The sequence below is a fragment of the Grampus griseus genome (assembly GCF_964374135.1).
Source record: "Grampus griseus genome assembly, chromosome: 20".
NCBI classification, from domain to species: domain Eukaryota; kingdom Metazoa; phylum Chordata; class Mammalia; order Artiodactyla; family Delphinidae; genus Grampus; species Grampus griseus.
In genome coordinates, this window is record NC_139014.1 from 9699375 (window position 1) to 9723873 (window position 24499).

The 24499-nt window shown below is 54.3% G+C and overlaps 1 protein-coding gene across 1 annotated transcript; it reads right to left on the reverse strand.

Moving 5' to 3' along the window:
* Positions 1–3885: 3885 nt before the first annotated feature.
* CANT1 (calcium activated nucleotidase 1) lies at positions 3886–18206 on the reverse strand. Its single transcript, XM_082679612.1, has 4 exons — positions 18111–18206; positions 7496–8148; positions 5512–5715; positions 3886–4659 (listed from the first exon to the last, which is right to left on the reverse strand). The coding sequence occupies exons 2-4, from the start codon at positions 8124–8126 to the stop codon at positions 4289–4291; spliced, it is 1206 nt and encodes a 401-aa protein (XP_082535738.1). The 5' UTR covers positions 8127–8148; positions 18111–18206; the 3' UTR covers positions 3886–4288.
* Between the last annotated feature and the right edge of the window lie 6293 nt (positions 18207–24499).

Consider the following 24499-nt stretch of genomic DNA (forward strand, 5'->3'; position numbering starts at 1 on the left):
AAAATGACTTTAAAATAAAAAGTGGTGGGGGAAAAAGTGGTGAAAGCTGACTTTCTTGCCTTGTTCCCAGCCTTCGAAGGAAAGTCTCTTACCATGAAGTATGATGTTAGCTGCAGGTTTTTCACAGATGACATTTACCAGCTTAAAGAAGTTCCTTTTATTTCTAGTTTGCTAAGGGTTTCTTTGCTTATTTGTTTTTTTGTTTGTTTGTTTTTGTTGTTTTTGCGGTACGCGGGCCTCTCACTGTTGTGGCCTCTCCCGTTGCGGAGCGCAGGCTCCGGATGCGCAGGCTCAGCGGCCATGGCTCACGGGCCCAGCCGCTCCATGGCATGTGGGATCTACCCGGACCGGGGCACGAACCTGTGTCCCCTGCATCGGCAGACGGACTCTCAACCACTGAGCCGCCAGGGAAGCCCCGCTTATTTGTTTTAAAATCGTGAACGGGTACCGGATTTTGTCAAATGTTTTTTCTGTATCTTTTGAGATTATCACACGTTTTTTCCTTTTTCGTCTGTTAATATGGTGAATTATGTGGATTTTAGAATATTAAACCAACCTTGCCTTCCGGGAATAAATCACACTTTGTCATGATGTATTTTCATTTTTATATTCAACTGGCTAAATTTTTGCCCAGGATGTTTGGCTCTATGTTCATGAGCGACACTGGTCTGTATTTTTCTTTTCTCATATTTGTCTTGTTTTGGTATCAGGGTAATGGTGCCCTCACAGAATGAGTTGGGAAGTGTTCCCAGTTCCCAAAATCATGGAAGATTTTGTGTTGGCTCGTTATGATTTCTTCCTTAAATGTTTGGCGCAATTTACCAGTAAAGCCAGTTGCCCTTGGAATTTTCTTTGTGTGAAGGTATTTTATTTCCACTTTACCCACATCTTTTAACAAGTTTATTAAGGTATAATTTACCTGGAAATTTACCAATTTAAAGTGCACAAGAAGACAGGGCTAACATTTGTAAAGAAACTAAGCTCATTTTCTTTCACCCAGTTCTGAGACGACTTTGGGAAATTTCTTTTTGCTAGTGACACTCAGGTGTGAGTGGCCGGCAGGCACGAGTCACTGCGAGTCCAGGGTACAGCGGTTACTTAAGGACACAGTCAAGAGCCGATTTTCCATGCCTTCCTCATCCGTGTGCAGGTCTCCATCCTGTTTCCGCTCAGTCCCATGCACTCTGGCTCCCCCCACGACCCCCCGGAACTGTTCTCACAAGGTTCGCCAAGAAAACCACGTCTTCCTTGTTGCTTGGCCCGTGGACACGCTCAACCTTCTTACTTGACCTCCTGCGGAGTCTGACAGAAGGGACGAAGCAGGATGGGCACGCTGCCACTTGACCCCACGCTCCCCTGGTGTCCTATACCAGTGCAGGCCTCCCTTCCTCACCAGTCCCTTCCTTCCGTGCGCCTGAGGCTTCTTCTTAGGACTTCTTAGGGCCCCGCGTGTCCTGCAGAACGATCTCATTCTTTCCTGCAGACTCATCAGACTCCCTAGTGACACCTGGACCAGTCTAGACCTCTCGCAGGGGCCCACCTCACTACCAGTCTTCCAGCACCTCCAACAAAATGGGTGAGCAGCTGCTAAGGAAGAATCGGGTGATTTTCTACTCCCCTCTGTGAATGGATTCACTTACTGTTCACGACAGCTCTGTGGAGTAGCTCCATTATCTTCGTCCTTTCACAGTGGAGGAAGTCAAAGGACAGAGAGCTTAGATGATCTACCCACAGTCATACCGCTGGGAAGTGTCAGAGCCAGGACTGGAACCCGGGAGTGACTCAGAGCCTATATATTGTTTCTTTAGGTAAGAAGTGGATTTATTCAGAGAGAAACACACTCCACAGACAGAGTGTGGGCCATTTCAGAGGGCGAGAGTAGGCTCAGAGCCTGTATTCTTTTTTTTTTTTAGTATTTATTTATTCATTTCTTTGGCTGTGCCGGGTCTTAGTTGCGGCACGAGGCATCTTTGTTGCTGCGCGCAGGATCTAGTTGCGTTATGTGGGATCTAGTTCCCTGACCAGGGATCGAACCTGGGCCCCCTGCATTGGGAGCATAAATTCTTAAGCACTGGACCACCGGGGAAGTCCCAGAGCCTATATTCTTAACCACTCTGACCAAAAGAGCATCTTCAGACTTGGGGAAAAGTTGGACTGGATGATTCAGTTTCCAAAAAGTCTCTTCGACTGCAAAGGTCCATGGGTCCCTATCCTGTGAACTCCCACAGCACATCAGCCATCCTGTGTCAAGAAGGCTTCTGGCTTGTTCCTTGCCAGGACCCCCTCTTCACCCCCACAGGGAGCGCACCCTTCACTGAGCCCCTGTGTGAATCAGCTCTCATATCCGCTGGGGCAGCGCCAAAAGACAACACAGACCAGGAGACAAAGAGAATACACTTTATTGTTTCCAAAACAATGGCTCCAGTAGGAAGGAACACAATCATTATGCTTACAGCAGCGAATACAGGGGGGGAAAGGCTAGCTTTAAAATATTTGAAAATCACTGTGTGAAAATGGTGCTTCTGGGCACCTGAGTTTTGGAGCTCAACTCAGTGACTGTCCCCAGTCCTCCAATCTTCCTAATTCCATCTTTGTATTTTTAATATCACACAGCCCTGATGTCATTCATGGATGTTTATCAAGGAGGCGTGTCAGGGAGCCCAGCTGCGCAAAGTCAGAAAAGACTTGGGCCTTCAGACTGTGTCCAATGGGAGCTGAGTTCCAGAGAAACATGTCACGTTCAAAGGTTTGTTTTCTGTTCTTTTGCTGTTTGTTTTACAGTGGAAGAAACAGACAACCAGCACAAGAATGAGGGATCCTTCCTGGGTTCCCTCCTAGCATCTGTATTAAAGTTTCAAAGCGGGAAAAGTCTGCGAGACAGGGGGTCCACACAGTAGCAGCCAGGGCCTACAACACAGCCCTTCCCAGCCATCACGAACCCTACATCCTCCTGAGGGGTGAGGTAGCTTCTGGGCGAGGGGGCGCCATGGGCTGATGGCAACGGCCCTTCTAGGCTCTGGTCCTGGCTGACCTCTGTCCCAAACCCTCCGCCTTTACCCTGGAGCGTGGAGAAGAGGCCACAGGTACTGAGACACACCAAGGTTTCTGTGAAGAGTTTCCAGGAAGAAGAGGCTGAGGAGACATAAAAGGCTAGGACAGAAACCACAGGGCCAGGCAGGCCTCGTCCACAGCCTCCAGGGTAAGGGAGCCCCAGTGCCTGGGGCAGGGTGTAGGCTTGCCAGAACCCAGGGCCCCACTTGACTCAGGAAATACAAATTCAAGTCATTCATGCAAGTCTTCCAAGGAAAGGCAATTTCTGATAATTGCTAGAAAACAGCAATGTATCCTTATCCTTATCTTTGTATCCTTTGACCAAGGACTTAGAAAGGGTTGAAAACTTGCCTGACCAACTGTAACTGCTTAATTACCATTTCCTTCACTGCTGGGATTGAATTTATTAACTACAAGACTTTGTTCTGATAAGATTTGCCAATTCCATTTTATAAGAAAGGAAATTACTTTAATTAATATAAGTTAATAATAAAACTTCAAAGTGCTACACAGCCGCAGAATTTTCCTGAAGGCAGAAAACGGGGTCGGTCACTTGAATGGAAAAGTTTGATGGGGGCGTAGATGGTGGGCCTGCGTCCCCTCTTGCAGCACTTTGGGCACCTGCGGCGTTCCCGGAGGCCTGCCCTCGCTCTCACGGCCCTGTGATGTCCTGTAGCGTAAACAGGTTCTTTTCCAGGGGTCTGGAGGGGTGGATTTAATGCCCGGGGCTCACGAGGAAGGAAGAGAAGGGGGCAGCCCAGGAGCACCTAACTGGCAGGCCTGCTTCAGACTCACTGCTGTGTTCGCAGAAGGGGCACAGTGCTTGACACACAGTAGGAGCTCAAGAAATATTTATTGAACAAAAGAAGAAATGGAGAGAAAAGAAAGGTAGGTCGGATGGAAGAAAGGGCTGAATCAGAGGATGGGCCCCAAATTAAGATGCCTGCAATGACTAGATTACACCACCAGATGGCAGTGCAGGGAAATGTCCGGCCTGCAGTCCCAAGAGCCCCGCCCCTTCCCCTCTGAGAAGCCACACCTCAGGCTGGGACTGAGCTCCCAATTCTGGAAATCTCTAAACCAGGTATACACCTCAGAGTTCCGAGGAAAAAAATAAAAAAGCAAAACTAAACATCACATAAAAGTGCAGTCCTCAGGGTTTTATAAAATTTGAGTCCTGACGTAGCTTAAAACTGTCCACCCCCCAGCCTTGTTCATCGTCTTGATTTTTCCCAGTTTAAATGAACTCTATGCCCTCATACTTCACACTCCCGATCTTGGTCTCGGGCAGGAGGAAGCGTCCGTCGAGCGTGAAGGCCATGATATAGGTGGCGATCTGGCCGCTGTCCTCCTCGGACTTGAGGGCCACGATGATCTGGTCATCGGTGTTGGGGATGAACTTGAAGGAGGAGAAGCCGTGCGTGGGGACCACCTCCCCCACGTGGCTGACGGAGATGTCGCCGAAGTCCTGCGCAGCACTCAGCAGCAGGTTGGTGCCCCTGCGCTCGTCATCCTCCTCACTGTAGCGCTCATGGCTGGCGCGGCGCGGCAGGAAGAACCAGCGCTGCAGTGTGTCGCTCCAGCAGGCAGACTCGTGGATGAGGTAGCCTGGGGACACACAGACCGGTCACCGCCCACCCTCCCCAGAGCCACGGCGGCCTCGCCCCTGCACGCAGACCCTCGAGCGGCCCGGCACCGGCAGCGTCACCGTCATCTTTTCTTTAGGTTTCCATGTGCCTTTGCTCCCACCTGTCCAGAGTGACTGAGCCCGGGACAGCAGCACAGAGCCCGCGGGGCCGCGCTGAGTCTCTGCTGCGCCACTCTCTGGCCACCCTTCCTCGCCGGCTTCCCCAGCGCTGCCGAGTAGCCATGGCTGCAAGGTCTGTCTGTATTTCGCCTCCTTGGTGCTACTCAAGTGGCGCAAAGGAGAGCGCCAGGGGAAGAGGCACGAGGAACACGCAGGTCCGATCTGTGAAGATGGATCAGGGCAGGTGGGGAGAGGCTGCCTCGAAGCAGAAAAGTATGGGAAGTGAGCCTATCTGGGCGTGAAGCCATGTCCTCAGTCACATGCCCCAGGCCTAGAGGTGACCAGGCCGCTCTAAGCACCACCATCCCCACTACAAACCATGACTCTCGGAAACGAGGGCAAAGAAGCAAAGCTCTGTGCACCTGCTCCCACCACGTCAGATGCGAGGCCTGACCCCAGGGTGGCGACCGGGAGGACGCTGTAGACGGGGCTGCTGTCTGAGCCTGCCGGGCCGTCTGTCTGGGTGAGTCGGGGTGAGAGAAAAAATGTCTCATTGGCCCCTGAACCCAGTGGCCTGGTGGGAGCAACCGTCAGAGACAGCTGAATCGTCAAACAAGGAAGAAGCGAAGCCCATGCTCGGCAAGCAACACGTGGAGGCCGCATGCTCGCAGCCACCCGTCTGCGCAGCGGCCGCTCGCGGGCCTGGCTCTCACCTGGCGGCCGGATCCCAGCAGCAGCCCGCAGGGCGTTGTAGCTGGACACCCAGTTCTCGTGGTCCACGCTGCCCCTGCAGCCCACCACCTTCACCCACTCCGGGTTCTCGTTCAGCACCTCCCCCGTGGCGGTGGTCCATTCCTTGCCCAGGCCGCCCACATACAGATGCTCGTCCTTCACAGCCAGCCACTCGGCTTTGAAGCCTGGGGACAGGGAGACAGGGGGCGGGCCTGAGGCGACGGCCAGCCCTCTGCTGGCCTGGCTCCGTGTGTCTGGTCAGGCAAGAGCAGAGAGCCCTCTGGGTCCGCAGCCTTGGGTGTCAGAGGTCCCTCGGGGCGGCGACAAGAGAGCAGAGGCCAGGCCAGCCTGCTGGGAGCTCCACCCCAGAGGGTAGGCGGTTGGGATCCTCTCCTTAGCGCTGACCCCACGGCATTCACGAGGCGCAGATGGGCGCCACCTCTGCCTGCTGCCTCTCCCTTCTCTCTCCCGGCCCTCCGGAGCCCCCACATCTTCCTCCCAAACTCACCCCAGAAACCCTGCTGGGACCACCCACCTCACAACCCACGTGAACCCTGCTGCGCCCTGCACAGCCAGAAAGGCCCACCCTCCACTCACAAATCTCCGCGGACCCCAAGCTCCCTGTTTCTCGAGCCGTCAGCCCCGCCTCAGACTACGCCCAATCCTAGGAAAGTGTAGGGAAGTGTCAGTCGCACAGAACGCGCCTGCGGTCCTTGAGGCCACACCTGACACATCCCTGAGTCAACTATGTGCAGGCGGCCAGAGCTAAGCGGGGCTTGGCGCGGGGGCTCACGGTAGCCACGCCAAACAGCATTTGTTTTCTTAGACGGATTTACTTACTATGAGCTTAGTTTTGAAGGCTGTGTGGGTGCTTTGTTCTTCTAGCGTATTCTCACCTGTTCCTACACCGTGCTCTAAATTGTGCTTGCTTCGCAAATGTTTTGCAAATTTCCTGCCAGCCCGAGGAGCTGGGGCTGCAACCCTCCCTGCAAGATGCTTCTCTGCAGGTGGCTCTGGATGACGGACCACAGGGCAACCCTGAGCTCCCTTTATCCAAGGGGCAAACAGAACTACTGGATGGTGCCCTACACGCCCTGACAGCCTGAGGCAGGAAGCGGACAGCCAATGCTTTCAATAAAACGGTGGCTGAGATAGTCCTGCCAACCTGCCCAGACTTGAGCACACTTGGGAGAGATTTTTATCACCAGGAGAGGGGAAGGAAGAGGGGCGGGGTAGGGCCTGGCAGCGGCCCAGGGAGTTAATGCGATTCCTCCTTTGACCTCAGGCGCCTGCGGTGGAGTTTGGCTTTCTAGAAGGTGCGGACCCACCCGAGGGCACAGGCACGCGCAGAAGTTGGTGCCAACTCTTCTGCCGCCCTGTCCGAAGGCTCTGGGCACTCAGGCTCCCTCTCACAGCTCTCCTATCCACCTGCTGGCAAACAGCAGAGCAGTGGGGCACAGCCGATGCCAGAGGTCCAGATTCCACTCAAGGGGTGGGGGGCGGTCACTGCTGCTCACACAGACCTTCCTTCTGCTGGGTTTTCAGAAAGGAGACGTTTGCTTTTTAATAAAGTCTTCGTTCAAAATGAGAAAATCTGACAACCCGGCTTTAAAGGTGAGGCATGTGGAGGGTGCAGGACGCAGAAAGGGGTGGTTCCTGGGGGCAGTGAGAGCAGCGGCGGCGGAGCCCAGCCCCGCTCCTGGAGAGGCCCTGCCTCCCCCGCAGGCCCCCAGCAGAAGCTCGCGCTCCTGGACACAGATTTGGTCCGAGGTCTCGGAGGCTTCTGCTCACGCTCTGGGGGCCGCAGGTCAGAGGCAGGGAGGAGACTAGATCTCCCTGACGTCCCCTCCCTCTGGACCCGTGACTGCTTCACTGCACACGTGTGCAAACCAAGCCCGCTGAGGCTGACCCAGGACCTGTCCTCTAGCACTGCAACGAGCCCAGGGGACAGATGGCCCGACTGACCTTTCCCCACAGTTCCGTCGCCGTCAGACAGGATCACCCAGGGCACGGCCTTGGAGCCTTCGATCTGGTAGACAACACCTGTCCGGTCATCCACGGAGTAGAGCTTCCCATTGAAGACAATCAGATCCGACAGCTCCATGCCCCGCCCCTTTTCCGCCAGGTGGGACTCCAGGACCTCGCGGCCTTGGTCCCACTCCACGGCCACCCTGTCCCCACTGTCTGACAGGGTCAGATAGCCCTTCTTCAGGTAACTGACCCAGGTGTTTTCCTCCTGGGCCCTTGACTCCGTGTCCAGGTCGGCAATGACAGCGATTCTGTACCGAGTCCCGCCCGGTGTCCTCTGGGGGGCTGACAGGGGGTAGGTGTCATTGTACCGGTCAGCGGATGCCTGGCCGAGCCTCCAGTTGTGGGCATTGGGCACGGGGGGCCGGCCAGGAGGAGGGCGGTGGGCGTAGAGCAGCCAGAGGACGGCGGCACCCAGGAAGGATGGCAGGATCACCTTCCAGCGGGGGCGGAAGCGGGGGTCTGCGGCCTTGGTCATGGACGCCAGCACGGGAAGGCCCCCCACGCTGATCCGGAGGGAGTGCATAGACTCATTCCATTCCAGGGGGTCGGAGGGCTGGACGGGCATCAGACTGAAGGGCAGGCGGGACCTGCAACCCAGGGGGAGAGGAGAAGTCAGCGACGGGCCAGGCACAGCGCTTCCCGCTTCTGTGAGGGCACACGGTCTGAGGCCGCCTCAACCAGGGTAAAGAGCACTGCCGCGACTCTGTGCCATTACTACTTCCGTGGCTTAAGTAAACCCCGGCTCTAGCAGCATCTGTGTTTACTCTTATTCAGCAAGAAGAAAAGTCTTTCCAAAGCAATGTTATTCCATCTCCTCTATCCCAGCTGGCAAGACAGAAAGCTCGGTGAGAGAAGGTTCCGTGCTTTGCAATCTTGCGGGAGGGGCAGCACGTGCTGGGGAGTGGGGTGGGGGTCAGGCAGGACAGGGTAACAGAGAGTGTACAAGTCTGCATTTTAATCCAAGGTCACCTCAGCCGAGAAGCCCTCCCTGACGGCTCTGCTCCCGACGACGGCACTCTCCATCCCCTTCCCTGGCATCTGTCACCACCTGACATCATGTTATAGTTATCAGTTTGTTCACCTGTGTCCCCAACTCCTAGAACAGTGCACAGTGCAGACGCATGCTCACTGAGTGAGTGAGCTGTTACTTCCTCCTGGGTTACGTTTCTGTAACATTCAAATATAAGTATAAAACACATTCAATCCAAACAAAAATAGTTCTGGTTTTGGCAACGTCCGTCCCCTGGCGTCTTTCTGTAATGCAAATGGCTGAGGGACCAGAGTCTGAGGGGCCCTCACCGACTGGAGCCCAGCGTGTCGGCTCCAAGGACAGCGTGCTCGCCACAGCCCATTCCCTGGGCACAGCTCGAGGCACAGCTCCAGAGCGGGTTGTAGCGGCCAGGAACAGCAGCTCCTGTCCCCGGCATAGAGCACGCAGCTCAGCGAGGCCACAGCGGCACCAGGCCGGCGCTGTCTCCGGGGCGGAATCAGCAGAACGCCAGCCCTCGGCCGCTCTCAGTCTCGGCCTCCAGCTGTAACTCAGTAGGTCTCAGCCTGAGAAACTTCCCTCGGGCCACGGAGCATTTCTGCCTTGGCCCCCAAAACAACCAACCGTGTGACTTTCCGTGCAGATGCCCCTCCCTCCACCAGGCAGCAGCTGGGAAGGCTGTGGGGTCTCACGGGGATCTGGCGGCTCTGTGTCACCCCCCACCCTTTGCCCCCCAAATGCAGAGCATGCGGCCCCGCTCCTAGGATGGAAAATCACAGCAACGGGTCCACATGGAAACCAGGCCTTCCCCTTCCCTTGCTTTTTGGACATTCTTAGGTTTCGGCCACAGGGTCAAGTGCAGAAAAGTGACTTCTAAGGAGGAAGCAAGACGCGTGGGGCCCTGCAGAACGGCCTCGGAGCCTTCCTCTCCTTCCCTGGGCACTGGCTCCCAGCTCCCCTCCTGGGAGAGGGCTCCCTCCTCCCCCAGGAAGCAGCCCCCCAAGTTGCCATGCAGCTGCAAGCTGGTCGCTGAGGACTCCGCGGGAGAAACCGGAGTCCCAGCCCCTCCTCTGGTCTCGCCAAACTGACGCTTCAAAAGCACAAAAGCACTGAGCTCTCAATGCCTGCATCTCACCTCCTAGTCAGAATTCTGCCTGGATTTCTAACATGCACTCGCCCACAAATCCTCCCCCCACAGGAAGAGGTGGTGATGGAGGACGGCCATAACTGCAGTTGCCCTGGTCAAAACTTTCATCGAAACCTTGGGAGGTGGAACTTTCCACCTGAACATACTTTGACAGTAAGTTATGAACCACCACCACCTCGAAAAGCCTAGGCACAGCCCTGGTTCCCCTCCTCGCAGCACCTGCTCCGCCAGCAGGCCCTAGCGATCCGGCCACCCCTCTCCTCCCCATCGGCTCCCATCTGCTCTCACGGCCCCTTCTCACTGCAACCACACAGGCCGCCCTCCAGCCCCTGCTGCCACTCCCCTCCCTGACAGCCACTGGTGCCCCGCAGCCAGCGACACCTGCTATTCAAGCCAGTCCCTCTGGCCACGTCATTCCCTGCTTCGTGAGCAAACCCTGGCTACTTACACGACCCCTGCCAGCCCTCACCCCTCCCCAGCGACTGGCCACGCCAGCCTCCCTTCTGTCCCGACGGCCCAGCCGGCCCTCGTCCCCCAGACAGGGCTTGCCATCCTCCCGCCCCGGCTCCTGGCTGTCTCGCTTTCACCTCCTCAGAAGGACTTCCCTGCCCACCCTGTGCCCGCCCACCCTCTACCCCACAGCATCCAGTGCTGAAGGAGTGAAAAATACACCCACTTCCTGAGCAGCCCCTCAGCGTCTTGCCCGAGCCCCACCTTAGTTACGCGCAAGCCCATGGCCCTGGATCAATCCCTGATGGTCGAGTTGCCTCCTGGTCACAGAGCCGCAGGTGCAGTGGACACAGTGTCTGCCAGTGAAGATGTGTCGCCATTGCGATGTGGCGTCCTCACCGCCCCCGGTCAACCCTCTCCCCGTCCCTGAGTCACTATCCTTACTGTCACCAGTGATCCTGTCCCATCTTCCGCCCACTCGCACCCAGCAGAGAATCTGAGGCCACGGTCCAGGAGCCAGTGGAGCCCGCCGGCCACCCAGCCCTGGTCCGGGAGGAGCGCCTCCTGCTCAGGCTCAGTGCAGCCCTGCCTCCTCTTCTGGTTCCTTCCCGCCATCTGGACTGGTCCAAATCTCCCATCCAAGTCACCGCTCTATCTCCAGATTACACTCGCAGGTACACTGAAAGCGCTCAGTATGTTAATGGATGAAGGTGAACCCATGAATCTACGAATGAATGGAGAGCCCGCCCCCACCCTGTGACACCTCTGTTCCCCCCCCCCTCACCATCCTGGAACAGCATTCACTCTCCCGTCCATGCCAGGGTCTGCCCCCTGCCCCCGGAGATGACCCACCGACAGGCCTGCTCTGGGGGCCCAGCCCCGAGATCAGCCCGTAGGGTGTCTTGTTGCACCTCCTGCCAGCAGGCACAGGGATGGAGTTGTGACCTGTCTGTGGTCCTCCTCCTGCCTGTCTCTTCTCAGCCCCCAAGGCTGGCTCCTTCCCTGCCACCCACCTCTTCTCCTGAATCCACACCTTCCGAGCCTGAATCTTCCCCCGGAATCCAGGCTAGGAGCCCAGCTGCCGAGCTTCCTGTGGCCGGAGCAGGTTCCCCTCAGGAACATACTGCTGGCTGAGGGCACTCCCAGCCCTCAGGGGCCATCCTCAGTCAAAATCACTCACTTCCTCACATCCAGGCAGGTGCCAGGTCCCCTCACCCGTCTGTACCCCAGCTCTGGATTCCCACCCCCACGGCCTCTGCCCTGGTCCTGTCTCACCTTGGCCTCCTGATGACCCAGACTGTCCGGGTCCAACCTGAGTTCTGCCACTTACCAGCCGCATGACCTCAGACAAGTGCCCTGGCTTCTCTGGGCCTCCACACTCTCCACGTGTGGACTGTGTCTGTGATGTGCTGGCTTCCCAGCGCCACGGCCACTGGCTCAGATGCTGTAGGCCTTGGCGCTGACTGCCTGCCACTGGCTGGCTGCTTTGTTCCTCACTTTACTAGCACCTTCGCCCACCTGCTGGGGGGGGTGCAGCTTTGCAGGCAAAGCTGGCTAGGTGCCTGCCCATCCCTGCAAGCACCAGGCATGGCTGCAGAGTCAGTGACCTGGACAGCCTGCAAAGCTGAGAATACCCATGCTCTTTCCCCCCCAGGAACAGATCCCCAGGCTAGACCCTCCCCAATCTATCCTGCACACAACTGACAGAAAGATTTTCCTAAAAAGTGAAGCTTTACTAGCCCCCAACGCCTTCCTGCTAAAGGACAAGCTCCGCAGCCTGCAGGGAAAGCCTCATCGCCTCGCGCGCGCTCCCCACACACAGCATGTTGTCTGCGATCCCACGATCCGTGTGCTGAAGCCCTGCCTGGGATGCCTTCTCCACCCGGCCACACGGAATCACCTAGAAGTCCCTGGCTGTCCCATGAGAGTCATGCCTCCGCTGTCCCTTCCCCCTCCTGCCCTGCGTCTATGAAGTGCCCTTCCCCCACCAGTAAGCGTCCCTCCTACTGGGGGGCTGACACTGGTCCCAGAGGCACCCAGGCCGAATCCCAGAACCTGTGACTGTCTCCTTCTACGGCAACAGAGACTCTGCAGATGAGAGCAAGTCAAGGGCCTTGCAATGGGGAGATTATCCAGGTGGGGCCGCAAATGCGACGTGTCACGGAAGGGAGACAGAGGGAGACTCGATGACTAAGAAGAGGCCCACAGCCAAGAAACGCGGGGGACCCCCAGAAGCTGGAAAGAGGAGAGGACGGATTGCCCCCTGGTGCCTTCAGTGGGAGCGTGGCCTTGCCCACACCATGATTTCAGCCCAGTGAAATGACATTCAGATGGACTTCTGGCCTCCAGAACTACGAGGGCCAGTGAAGATGTGTCACCATGTGTTCTTTTCAGCCAGCAAGTTTGTGGTGATCTGTCAGGGCAGCCCTAGAAACCAACGCACCCCTGATGTGCCTGCCGCGCCTCTGTGTGAGGCCTCTCTCTGGGCAGGGGCTCTGCCATCTGTCTGGCTGCGATCCGGTCCACAGCCTCCCCACCTGACTCTGAGCCCAGGAGCGAAGGGGCTCTGCTCAGTCAGGTTGGCTCCCAAGACCTAAAGACACCTGGGGTTCGATCACCTTTTGTTAAATAAACAATCATTCAATTGCTCTCAGTGACAGAAGAACTCAGGCTGCCTTCCAGAAAATCCCTTTAGCTTCACCACTGGATCAAAGCCCAACCTTGGTCTCCATCCCTCCTTTAGGATCCCAAGGAATTACTTTTATTTTGTAGAAAAGAAAGTTTACAATCACATGCATTTTCACGCCATGCCACGGTCTGCTGGTTTATCACCTAAAACTGATGGCGAGCTGCCTGTAGTGTCTTGTTGCTGGAGGTCTGGTGCCAAGCGAGAGCTTGCATTTTCATTAAAAAACCAAACCAAACCAAACCAAACCACGAGAACCAAGAGAAACGAGCCAGCGCAGGTGAGAGGTGAAATGGACAAAGCTGTCCCCAGTAGGGCCGGGCTGACGCTTCTCCCCCTGCCCACGCACCTCCAAACACTACGCAGGTTAAATGTCTGCTTTAGTGTAACAAAAGTTTGTCAGTCCCACCACGTGCAGCATGATGGGCTGACTTTATATAACCCGGGAAACTGGAACCGAGTTGCTGCAGTAAAAAGTCACAGGCTCTTTCACCAGCCAGGCTCGCCTGTTGAGGGGCCCTGCAGCCAAGTCCTCTCCTGCTCAGAAACCCCAGGGCACGGCACCCCTGCTGGCTTCCTTCTCCATAGCCAGCCCCACTGCAACATCCACAGAAAGAAGTCGCTGATTGTCAAGGGGCAACAACCATCCAGGAGGCTCAAGTCCTAATTTCCTTCTCGGTCCCCCCTCTTTAGGGTGGGTATCAAGAACGGCTCACTGACACTCATGCTTTTCCGGTTTCTGTCAAACTTCCTTAGAAAACAGGCCTGAAACAGCCAGGGGTGGCATTGGGGTCTGTCCACTTGCTAGTGGGTTCCCAGGCCCAAGGAAGGTGGTACGACCTCTTCCTGCATGTCTGTCCAGGGTGACGCCACCTCCCTAACCCAGAAGCAGGAGCCCCTCCGAGGTCTGGTTACGGTTAAGAATGAGGACGGGCTCCGACACCCCTACCTCCACGGGCCATCCTTGCGCCTTTCGCCACTGGACTTAGCAGGGCTTAGACAAAAGCGGGCGGCAACTCTGGACACAGCTGAGGGCCTCTTTCTGTAGCTTCCTTTAGGAACACGGGTGTGACAGGTGGCAGGGCAAACAGGTTTAATGACAGCTGCCAGGGCAAAACTCCTCCCCTTCAGGATCTAGGGAGGCAGGAAGCTACAGGAGGCCCCTCCCAGCTCCCTGTCGCCCAGAGTGGCGGCCACTCTCCTCCCAGCCTCTCACTCCTGCAGAGCAGCTGCCTTCCCTTCCCTGCCTCGGTCTCTGAACTGAAGGGTCCCGGAGAGCGGCATCCAGACAGCAGACGGGCCTCAGAGTTCCTGCTCTGCTCACTGCCCAAGGGCACTTCCTGGTTAGAAAGTCAAGAGCTAATCCCGTCGACATCACTGACTCTTTGGGGCTGCAAAGACAGAGGCCAAGGGCTTCAAAGCCGCAGCGAGACAGCATCTCAAAGGATGCGGGTGATGTGTCTCAGCTCCTTGAGAATGTGACCTGATTCATGGCATTCTTCTGTTCTGGACTCGCCAAGGCTTACTATTTTGTATTTGAAAAGTCCATTTCAAATTTGGACAGGGTGGGCAGCAGAAGGAAACCAGGGAGGAAGGAAAAGGTCCCAGTAGTCCAGTATGTCCTTTAGGGACTCCTGAGGTCAGGGCTGACTCTGCGTGCTACCTAACTCTGCACCTCCCCTGACTCCTCTCCTTCTCTGCAAACAGGCATTCACAACTGCTTACTGAATCCAGTTAAATACACTTTGAGATAACTTAGTTTTCAGCCCTCTGTCTTGTTTTGAAGTCGCTACCCAAGAGGAGTGAGTTCGTTTTCTGCTGCTGCTGTGACAAATCACTGCAGACTCAGCAGCTTAAACACCACAAACTTTTTAGTCTTGCAGGACAGAAGTCTGACGTGGGTCTCACTAAAATCAAGGGCTGTGTCCCCTCCTGAGGGGCTGGTGGAGAATCTGCTTCCTGGCCTTTTCCAGCTTCTCATGGCCGTCCACATTTCACGGCCCCCTCCTCCACCTTCAAAGCCGGCAATATTGCATCCCTCTAGCCTTCCTGCCATCACTTCCCTCTGAAGTTCTCCTGTCTCCCTCTCCCACTTTTAAAGACCCTGTGATTACACTGGGACCACCTGAATAATCCAGGATGATTTCCCTATTTAAAGGTTGCCGGTTAACAAGCTTAATTCTGTCTGCTACCTTAATCTCCCTTCGTCACGTGATATATTTGTAGATTCTGGGGGGTCAGGATGTGGACACCTTGGGGGGGCATTATTCTGCCAACCACAAGGAGGGAGACAGGGAAAGAACCTCCAGCTTTTCCCAAGGGGCAGGGCCATTCACACATGGCTCTGTCTCTGGGGCAGGCGGCACAGTGTCAGGTCCATCCACAGTTCTGCAGTTATCCCACCACAGTAGGGCTGCGTGAGCTTCAGTTGTATCGTTAATGTTATACTTGGAGGATTTTTAGCAAAAAGTTATCTTCCCAGTTGGAAGTGAGGTCCCAAACAAAACCACACATCATTGGGGTTGCTTCCCAGAGAGCCCACAAATATGGGGACACAATCACCCCACGATCGACCTGAGTCAGGGCTTGCTCCCACAGTGGAGGTGCACTTGCAAGAACCCATCTTCTCCCCCACTTTTCTCAGTGGCCATCATCACTGGGACTCATTCAACCCTTGGGACCCCTTGGAGCCCTTCTGGGTGGGCTCCAACCTCACCCTCACTCTCACACCGCCAGTCACCGTAGCTGCATCTGGTCTGGCCTCGTCTGCACACTGCCATCTGGAGCCCTACTCTGGCCTCATTCCCCACGACCCATCCTGCCGGCTGAGCACGAATGGAAGTAGGGCTCTGCTTCAGAACCTGGAGCTGTGAGTTCCACTTAATGACTTGACTTACTACAGAGAAACACGTAGGATTCAAAAAAAAAAAAAAAAAAAACTGTAGAAAAAGAGAAAACCGAACATCTTCCCAAACAGATTTCTCTATTATCAGGATTATTTTTTCCTAATTGATCACCTTGGTCTAATAAAAAGGAAAATCAACATAAAAGTCCTTAAAGATCAATATGAAAGTTTTAGATTACCCTAATGTTGGCATTTAATAAGATCTTTCCGGGAATCTCCACAGTCCGGAGTGTTACTGGAGGGAAAAGAATAATCACTGGCTTTTTTTTTTTTCTGTGTCCTAGGTACCATTCCACAAACATCTGAACAATAGAGAAATGACTTCCTTATCATAGTGCAGAGCTATTTCAGGACTCTGGACCACATTCCCAGAGCTGAGATACTCTTGTTTTTGAAGGAGAAAACACTAGGGCATTGATCCACCTACCCCCCCCCCCCCACAGCTGCCATGAGGATGGCCACATTGCTGCCTGGGAAGTCCCGCGACTCAGATGAAAGGGGCGTGTGTCTGCGGCAGCCTCCAAGTGCTCACCTCAAAGGCCACATTCAGGGAGCGGGGTGGACACAGCCGCTCCTCCTGCACCCTCGGTCCCTCCTCCCTGCCTCTGTGGCTCGGGAATGCCTGGCACATGCTCAGGGTGCCGTCAGACCGGCATGTAAAAAATCCCTCAAGTATCAACGGCTTAAAGTCTATGACACTGCTGTGGGCTATGAAAAAAAGGTGTGACCTACATTTGGTGAACATCTTTAGGGGGAAGATAGGAGACTTTCAGCTAATAGAAGGTATCAATCAGATCATATGGTGGCACAAAGTATACTCGCACGCACGGGATTTCCTCCACCACCCTGTGACGTCACAGTGCCTTCTGTGAGCAGATGAGAAATTTGGATGAGAAAGAGTGAGAAGACAGAGAATCCTGTTCCCAGACCACTGCAGTGGCCTCATGACAGCTCCTGAACAAGTCTACACTTCCCCTGAGTCCTCTCCCGAAGACACTCTCAGGACGCAGCCCCTACCAAGTGCAGAGGGAGGGGCTGGCCAGTCAGTGTGCCTCTCAGACCGAATAGAGGGCTCATTGAGGCCGGCAGGGAGGGGTCCCCCGGGGAGGCTGCTGGTTGCTCTGGGAGGTGCCCCACCATGCCCACAGGCTCAGGCTGGGCCGTTCCACTGAGAGGCCTGTGGGGTGGGGCTGGGGGCTGGAGGAGGGCCCACAGCCTAATCCAGGAAGATCTTTCTCAATCAAGCTCCTCAAAGGGAGAAGAGGGAGAGGCTGCAGAGACACCCCCCGCCCCAGGCTCCTGAAGGACTGCAGCACTGGCTTCCTCCTCATGGACCCCCTGTGACCCCACGCTTTGGGCAAGTTTTGGTCCTTACACTGAAGAGCCAGCAAGATTCAGTCGACACCAGGAGATGCGCGCTCCCAAACCTACAATCTGTTGAGAACGTGGTGGGAAAAGATGTCAAGCACATACCGCGAGACAGGCAGGCAAAATGGAGCAAGAGTGCTAAGGGACACTGGTCTCCTGGGGGACACGCAGGTGCCCGGGAAAAGATGTGCCTGGCAGACAGAAGGGTGAGCGCAGGTGCAGGTGCCTGCCAAGCCTAGGGACATGAGGGCAAGCGAGAGGCACCAAGCGGCAAGGATGGGCAAGAGGTGCCTGTCCCAGGGATGGTGCCCATCCAGGCCAGATGGGAGGCTGGGAGGAGGGGAGAGGGGAGGATGCACAGTTTGGGTGCAAAAGGAAGAAAAGTGCTGAAGGGAAGGAGAGGAAGGCCTGCTGGGGTGGGGAAGGCTGGCCTGCTGCAGGTATGACAAAGTGCCAGTCAGAGAGGGGAGGGCTCCCTAACTGGTTAGGAGAGGCCCTGCGTAGGTCAGAGGAGCAGCAATGAAATCACAGCAGGCAGGGGAGGGTCGTTCTCAAGGATAGTTAAGCGTCAGAAAGGAAATGCGTCCTTCAGGGTCAGAGGGGGTGATGTCCCACCCTAGTCAGAGCGGGGAGGTGTCCACAAGTCGGGGGTTGGGGCGGGGGGGAGTCTTGCAAGTCTGAGAGGGAGGAGTCCTGCAGTCAGAAAGGGTAGGAGTGCCGCCGTCAGACGGGATAGGTATCTCATAAGTCAGAGGGGGGGAGGTGTCCCGCAAGTCAGAGGAAGTAAGAGTCTTACAAGTCAGAGAGAGGAGGTGTCCGCCACCAGTCGGGAGAAGAGGACAGTTTCTCAAGAGTCAGAGGGAGGCGTCCCACCACAGTCAGCGAGTCAGGGGGCAGGGGCCCCGCTCAGTCAGATGGGGAGGGATCCTGCGGGGCCGGGGTCGGGACGCGGCGGGGTCGGAGGAGGCGGCGGGCGCCGGCGGCCGCGGGCAGGCCGTCACTCACCCGGTGCGGGCTGTCTCCGGGGCCCGCGGGCGGCGGGGCCTCGCTGCGGGAAGTGCCGGGACCTAGCGAACGGCCGACTTCCGCCCGGCGTGCTCGCCCCGCCTCCCGCCCGGCGTGCTCGCCCCGCCTCCGGGCAACACGCTCCCGGCAGCCTCTGCTCTGCGGCTGCGCGCCGGTCGCCGAGTCGGCTGCTGGGAGTGGTAGTTTTTGCTGCTCAGCGAGCGGATCCGGGAGGAGGAGCCGCCGGCCAGGGGATAGAACGGAGGGAGGGGCGCTGGAGTCTGCGCCCACCCGCAGGCTATCTCCGCCGCGTTATTCCGGAACGTTGGCCAAGGCAAAATGGGAAGGGGGTGGGATGAAGGCTATGAGGAAGGGGTTATCATTCCTCGAGCTGAAATTACAGGACCCCTCTCCTGGAGGCAGAGAAGCGTGGGCCCCTTTCTGCCACCCTCATTCTCGGAGAGCCCCTCTCCTTGGCTCTTCTAATCGGCCACATCGGAATGTTGATCCGTTTCCAAAGCAAAGATCAGATCTACAGGCTGTACTGTCCTGGGAGGTGGAGGGTCCTGGGGATGGGGTGAAGGTTTCGCTGCCACTGGTTGGCAATCAACGAATCCTCTCCCAAATCAGGGTCTCTGATTCATCTCGTTTTGCCAGTCTCCTCCCCAGCCCCCGGGGCTGTTTTAATGGAAGTGTTAAAAGGTATCCTGGCCCTTCACCCCCCAAGTCCTGCAATGTGCCTATTTCAGAAATCCTGAAAAAACCTGGTAGCAGTGGCGCGTCACCCAAGAGCTTGACTAGGAGGGTGCCTCAGTGCTCTGCAGGTCTGCACCTGATTCAGCCTTTCGCTGCCTGCAAACAGCCTCGTGTCTCCCAAGAGCTTACAGATGCACAAGGGAAAAATTCAAATTATATAAATGGTGCACAGTGAAAAACAACCCCCGGTCCCGTTCTGCATTCCCTACCCAGAGGCAATCACTATTACTAGTTTGTTCCTAGAGGTATTTTATGACACACAAACTAACCATAAACACATATATTAAATTACCTTGTTAAAAAAATGGAAATGTGCTGAACATGGTTCTGCATTTTTTTTGGGGGGGGGAACCTTCTTGAATTCATTTGTTCCATACACCATATATACTGTTATTATTGTAAATTCTTCAAATCTTTTATTTATTAAGATATCTAAATCTATATATGCCTCCCAGCTTAAGAACTAAAACCTTAGCCCTGTTCTCCTGAAAGCTCTTTTGCTACTCCTCCCTCTTCCCAATTCCCTCCCATCCCAAGAGGTAATCACAATCTTGAATGTTGCGTTAATAATCATTCTCCTGCTTGATTTTATAATTTTAGCAAATAGGTATGTATCCCTAAACAACATATATACCTATTATAACTTTTACAACAATGAAATAAAACTCTATGCAGTGGATGAAAGATCAGGTCGCTCCAGAGGTATTATCAGGTGTATTAATTTTGCCCACTGATGGCATTAAATGTCTTTTCATTGCCTGATTACTAAGAGTTTGTGTTTGTTTCTTATATTTTTCGGTCGTTTCTATTTCTTCTTCTGGAGATGCCCCAATATCTCTGTGCTCTTTTTAGGAAAGAATCCATCTTCCCGCATTGATATGTATGCAATGCCAGTTTTGTCATAGATCAAGTTTCCATATACACATGGGTCTGTCTGGGGGCTTTCTGTTGTACTGATATAATTTCTCATAGTAGCTCCAATATCACTTTCCTCATCATTACCTCGTTATAATAAGCCTTCATATGTTGCAGGACAATTCCCCACTCCCTCCCACTATATCCCACCCACCCCAGCCTTTTAGGATTTTGAATGGGATTGCTTTGAATCTGTAGATTAATTGGGAGAGAATTGAGATTTTTATGGTGACGAGTCTTCTACCCACGAGCATGGTTTGCCTTTCTATTTACCGAGGTCTTCTTTAACGTCTTTCAATAAGGTTTGTAATTTTTCACTTCACATTAATGCTTGTTCCATATCATTATATAGAGAGCTGCTTCATTCTCTAGAGAGCCACGTGGTATTCCGCTGTGTGGATGTCCTGTAATTTCTTTTACCAGGCCCCTAATGATGTCCTTTTAGGCTATCTGTGATCTTTCTACATTACAGTGATGCTTCCGGACAAATCCCAGAACTTACTTATTTGAGCACAGTTATAAGTATATCTGTAGGATAAATTCCTAGAAGAAAAATGATTAGATCAAAGGGGACTTGCATCCTCTGGTGAATAGACACTGCCTTCCCGGGAGGCTGTGGCATGGAATTGCCTTCCTCCCAGTCTACAATCATGTACAACCAGGTTTTCCTTCTGATTTTCATTGTCCTTGTCTTCTTTGCATCCTAGGAGACTTCACCGTGACCTTCTCCTGGAAATTCTCTCCTCCTTTTGTTTCTGTGGCTCTGCATAAAAAACTAAAAATTCTTCACTTTAATTGTTCATTCACGTGTCTACTTACTCATTCACTCATTCATTTCAGAGTGAAATGCCTAGAATCGTGCAGTCCACCAGGGGGCCCTCCTATTTTGTACATCAAGTAAAGTAGTATTACCTAACCGGTCCGTCTAGGACTATCTCTGTGTAACTGAAAGTGCTGGAAAGGAATTCCCAAAATAGGGGAGTAAATGTTGAGAGATGGAGAAACCGAGGCATGGGGCACTTAATGTCTTGATTAGAGTCGGACAGCATATAAAGGGCAAAAGTAAGACAGTGAGTGTATTTTCCTCTCTCCGACCTCCCATCTTGGCATGGAGTCCAGAGGGCAGTCCTTCTCATAGTGAGAGTGTCTTCTCCAGGTGTAAGGATCACAGCAGATTAGCCTGTTGCATCCTTGCAGTCGCCAATCTGATTCCCACCTGCCCCCAACCCTTCCAGAACACCAGCAGCGCCATCCAGGAGCAATGAGGGTGGGCCAGCGGCCAGGGAGGCTGGGTCTGCCTGCCAAGTTTCCATCTCAGCTCCTTTCCCAACTCCTCACGGAGGCTCTCCCACACCCATCCCTTGGCAGTGGGACGCCACCATCCTAGCCTGCCTGTAGCTACCCTTTGAAACGGAATTCAAGAGTTTGCAATACCAGTCTCTGCCCTTGCCAGTGGGATGGCTGGGCAGCCTGGCCCAAAATAGCTGGGAGAGGCAGAATGTTAGTGCCCCAGAGGGAAAAAATCACAGCGCCGCTAATGACAGGCTGTGCTTATCTGGAACCGAGCGCCTTGCCGACGTTAACCGAGGTCACATAGTTTTTTCCGAGGATGAGAAAACAAGCAGAGTGAGCACAGGGACATGCCCAGGGAGCGAGAAGGAATTGCCAAACCAGGGAGTGCACAGAATGTGCTGCGTCTGGGCGGGGATTCCAGGGAATGTGCCCCCCTCCCAGCACCGTGAGCCGCTGGGTTTTACGTCCCATGAGCTGCCCTTGTCTGAGAACGTGGAGCCACTGGGGAATGAATGTTCAGGAAGACATTAGGAGTTTGGCTCAGACATCCTTGTGCAGGAGGTATGGGCTCCTAGGGAATTCCAGGATGGGTGTGGCCTACGGCTCTTCTGGGAGCTTAAGAGACCTCTTTGGGCGGGGCGGGCTCATCATTCATCATCATCAGATGGCCTCTGACCCATCTCAGGGCTGATGAAATCTCCCCCAGTCACTGCTGCTGGCTTTGGGTTCTAATTCGTTAATTTCTTCGGTTTTTCACCATGACTCTTGTCCTAGAGCCAGCCCAGACTGCCTGACGGGAAGATATTTGCTGAACTGGGAACATTCCGCCCTGGTTGCTGGGGGCGGGTGGCTTTGGCCACGATGGAGAGAATCAAGCATTGCCAAATCTGTCCTACTTACCACTTTAAAGCAGTAAGGAAGTACCTGACAACGGGCATCAGGGCCCTGGCCAGCTCCATTTGCGTGACATAATATTTCTTTTATTGAGAGCTGACTTTGCTTTCTTTGGGAGCCTAGCCTGGCGAATCTTTGCCCAGTTGCCTGTTGGCTTGAGTTGTGGGCCCTGGTGGCACTACCCAACATGTACTCAGACTTCAGTTCCCATTCTCTGGAACTTCCCTCACCTCTGAGACTTCTCTTTCTCATGAATATCTTGGGAAACCCTAGGCTCTTGTTGCCACATTTAATATCAACACCCCCTAACCCCCAGTTTCTGCCTCAGAAAAATGAGTAATCTCTTCCTAACTCTTGGGAGATGTGAGGACTCAACCCAAGAGGAGAGAGGGAAGATTATACCTGTAAAAACACTGATAGTTATAACGAACATTCTCATGCTTTACCCCAAATCCCCCAGTACAAAAAAACTCTGAAAACGTAGTGTTCCCTTAAATGTGCCACAAAACAAATTTCACGGAACAGTGTGACTTGAACTGTTGGGAGACTGTACATGCCCTTTATTTGTGCCACTTAGGACTATGTACGTGTCTGATGAAGGGGCCCTGCCCAAAGCCTACTGGGTAAGATGCTGTAGTGATAGTTGCGGCCTATTCTAGGCACATCTGTCCTCACGGGTTCCAGTAAGACACCCTGGACCTGGCTCTGCTTTACAGGCAAGGGGCCTAAGGCTCGCCAAGGTAGGGCAGCATCCCCTGGCTGAGGACTCAAAGACTCCTTTTAGAACAAGCCAGCTGCTGCAGGAAGACATGGTCATTGTCTGGCTGTATTTCTAGAGCTCTGCTCTATATTGGGCCTCTGAGTTCATGTCCTGGAAGGATCTTAAAGGTAACTCTCTTAGTTTTTCAACAACAAAGCCGTCTTACATGGGGGGCAAGAGGGGGACCAATCTTCCAACTTCTCATCTCTTTCTCTTCCAAGCTGCATGCCCAACTTTGTGCGCATTGAATTCTGGTATTGGTCCAGGACTTTCCCAGGTCTGAGTCTCCTGGGAGTTTTCCCATTGCACTCAGGGGGTTTCCAGTTCCTAGGAGTTCTGAGAAAGAACCAAGTCCTCTAACGTCCCAGACGAAGGTCCCAAAGAGGCTGCGTGAAGATGTAGCTTACTTGCCTCTTCTCTCGTGTTGCCGTCACCCTGCTGCGAAGGTTATTTGAGGACAGAGAGACTGGAGGAAGGTCAGTGGGTGTGCTGGGCCCGGGTCTTGTTTACCAGGACACGTCCTTGGGTTATGCGTGGGAATGAAGATGAGCTTATCTCTGGGTTTTCCTGTGTGGATAAGCAACCAGGGATGTAGGGTTTGCCAAGTCTCAGACACACGCCAAAGACCATGAGCAGTTCTGAGTCTTTTAATGCCAGCTGAAGTGAAACCACATCTCCAGGGGAGATGCATGTAGTTAATCTTGCCACGGAGTCCTTGAAGTTCTCCAGGGTCAAGGAGCATCAGGACCACTTGTCCTTCTGCTCCCACAGGAGCAGGTTGGTGGCCAGGGTCTTTCCCGTGCCTGGAGCCCCCTGTCTCCTTTCATCTCCATCATTCTCAGCTTGCCTTGGCGAGAAGGTGTGCCACGTGGATGTCAGAAATGCACACCCCTCCTCCTCCTGTTTTGATTTCTTAGCTTTCCAGGCAGACACATGGGGAGGAGAGGTGGAGAAGAAATTCCAAGGCAAGGAAGAGTGAGACTCAGTCTGCTTTGCCCCGAGCATCCCAGTCCGGCATCTCTGCTTCTACATCTCCTGTCCAGGTGTAGCCAGAGGGAGAGGCCCTGGGAGGAGTGATGACAAAACAAAAAGTGCAGGGAGGACATCCAAACATTGGAGAGACCATGGGAGAGGGGGAGAAACAAAAAAGAAAGAAAACCATTATCATTACAGCAGAGTTGTGTTCCTCAGGCCAGATCCTTCCTCTTCTTCTGATTTGGTAAGATTCTAGAACTATCCGGATTCAGACTTTGGGGATGGAGACCAGCCTGACCAGGGGCAGCTCTCGAGAAGCCTAGGGCAGCTTATCAGGATGCGAGGAGGGGCCAAGGAAGTTGTATGAGGTGGAGAAAATGTCTGTTTTTCATATCAAAGAATGAAAGGCCTGATGGAGACTGAGAAATGCTGACTTTCCTGCTGGCCCCACCAGCCCTGCCCTGGCTCACACGTCCCCTGGAAAGTCTGCACCCCCAGCCAGGGTTCTTAACCTTTGAATCACAGACTCCTCCAAGAATCTGATCAAAGCATTAGACCATCAGCGTCCAACAACGCACATGTGCGTACACACACGGGCACACGTGCAAGTTTGTGTTCTGTTTCGGGGGTTCACAGATTCCCCCAGACCTGTCCATGGTCCCTGGACCCCAGGTGGATGTCTCAGGTCTGCCACCATCTGGGGACGGATTCCAGGGGCTTGGCTGCAAGCGCGCCAGGAGCTCCTTGGAGCCCATCCCCCTGCCCCCCAGCAACTCGGAGCTCCCAACCTTCCTTG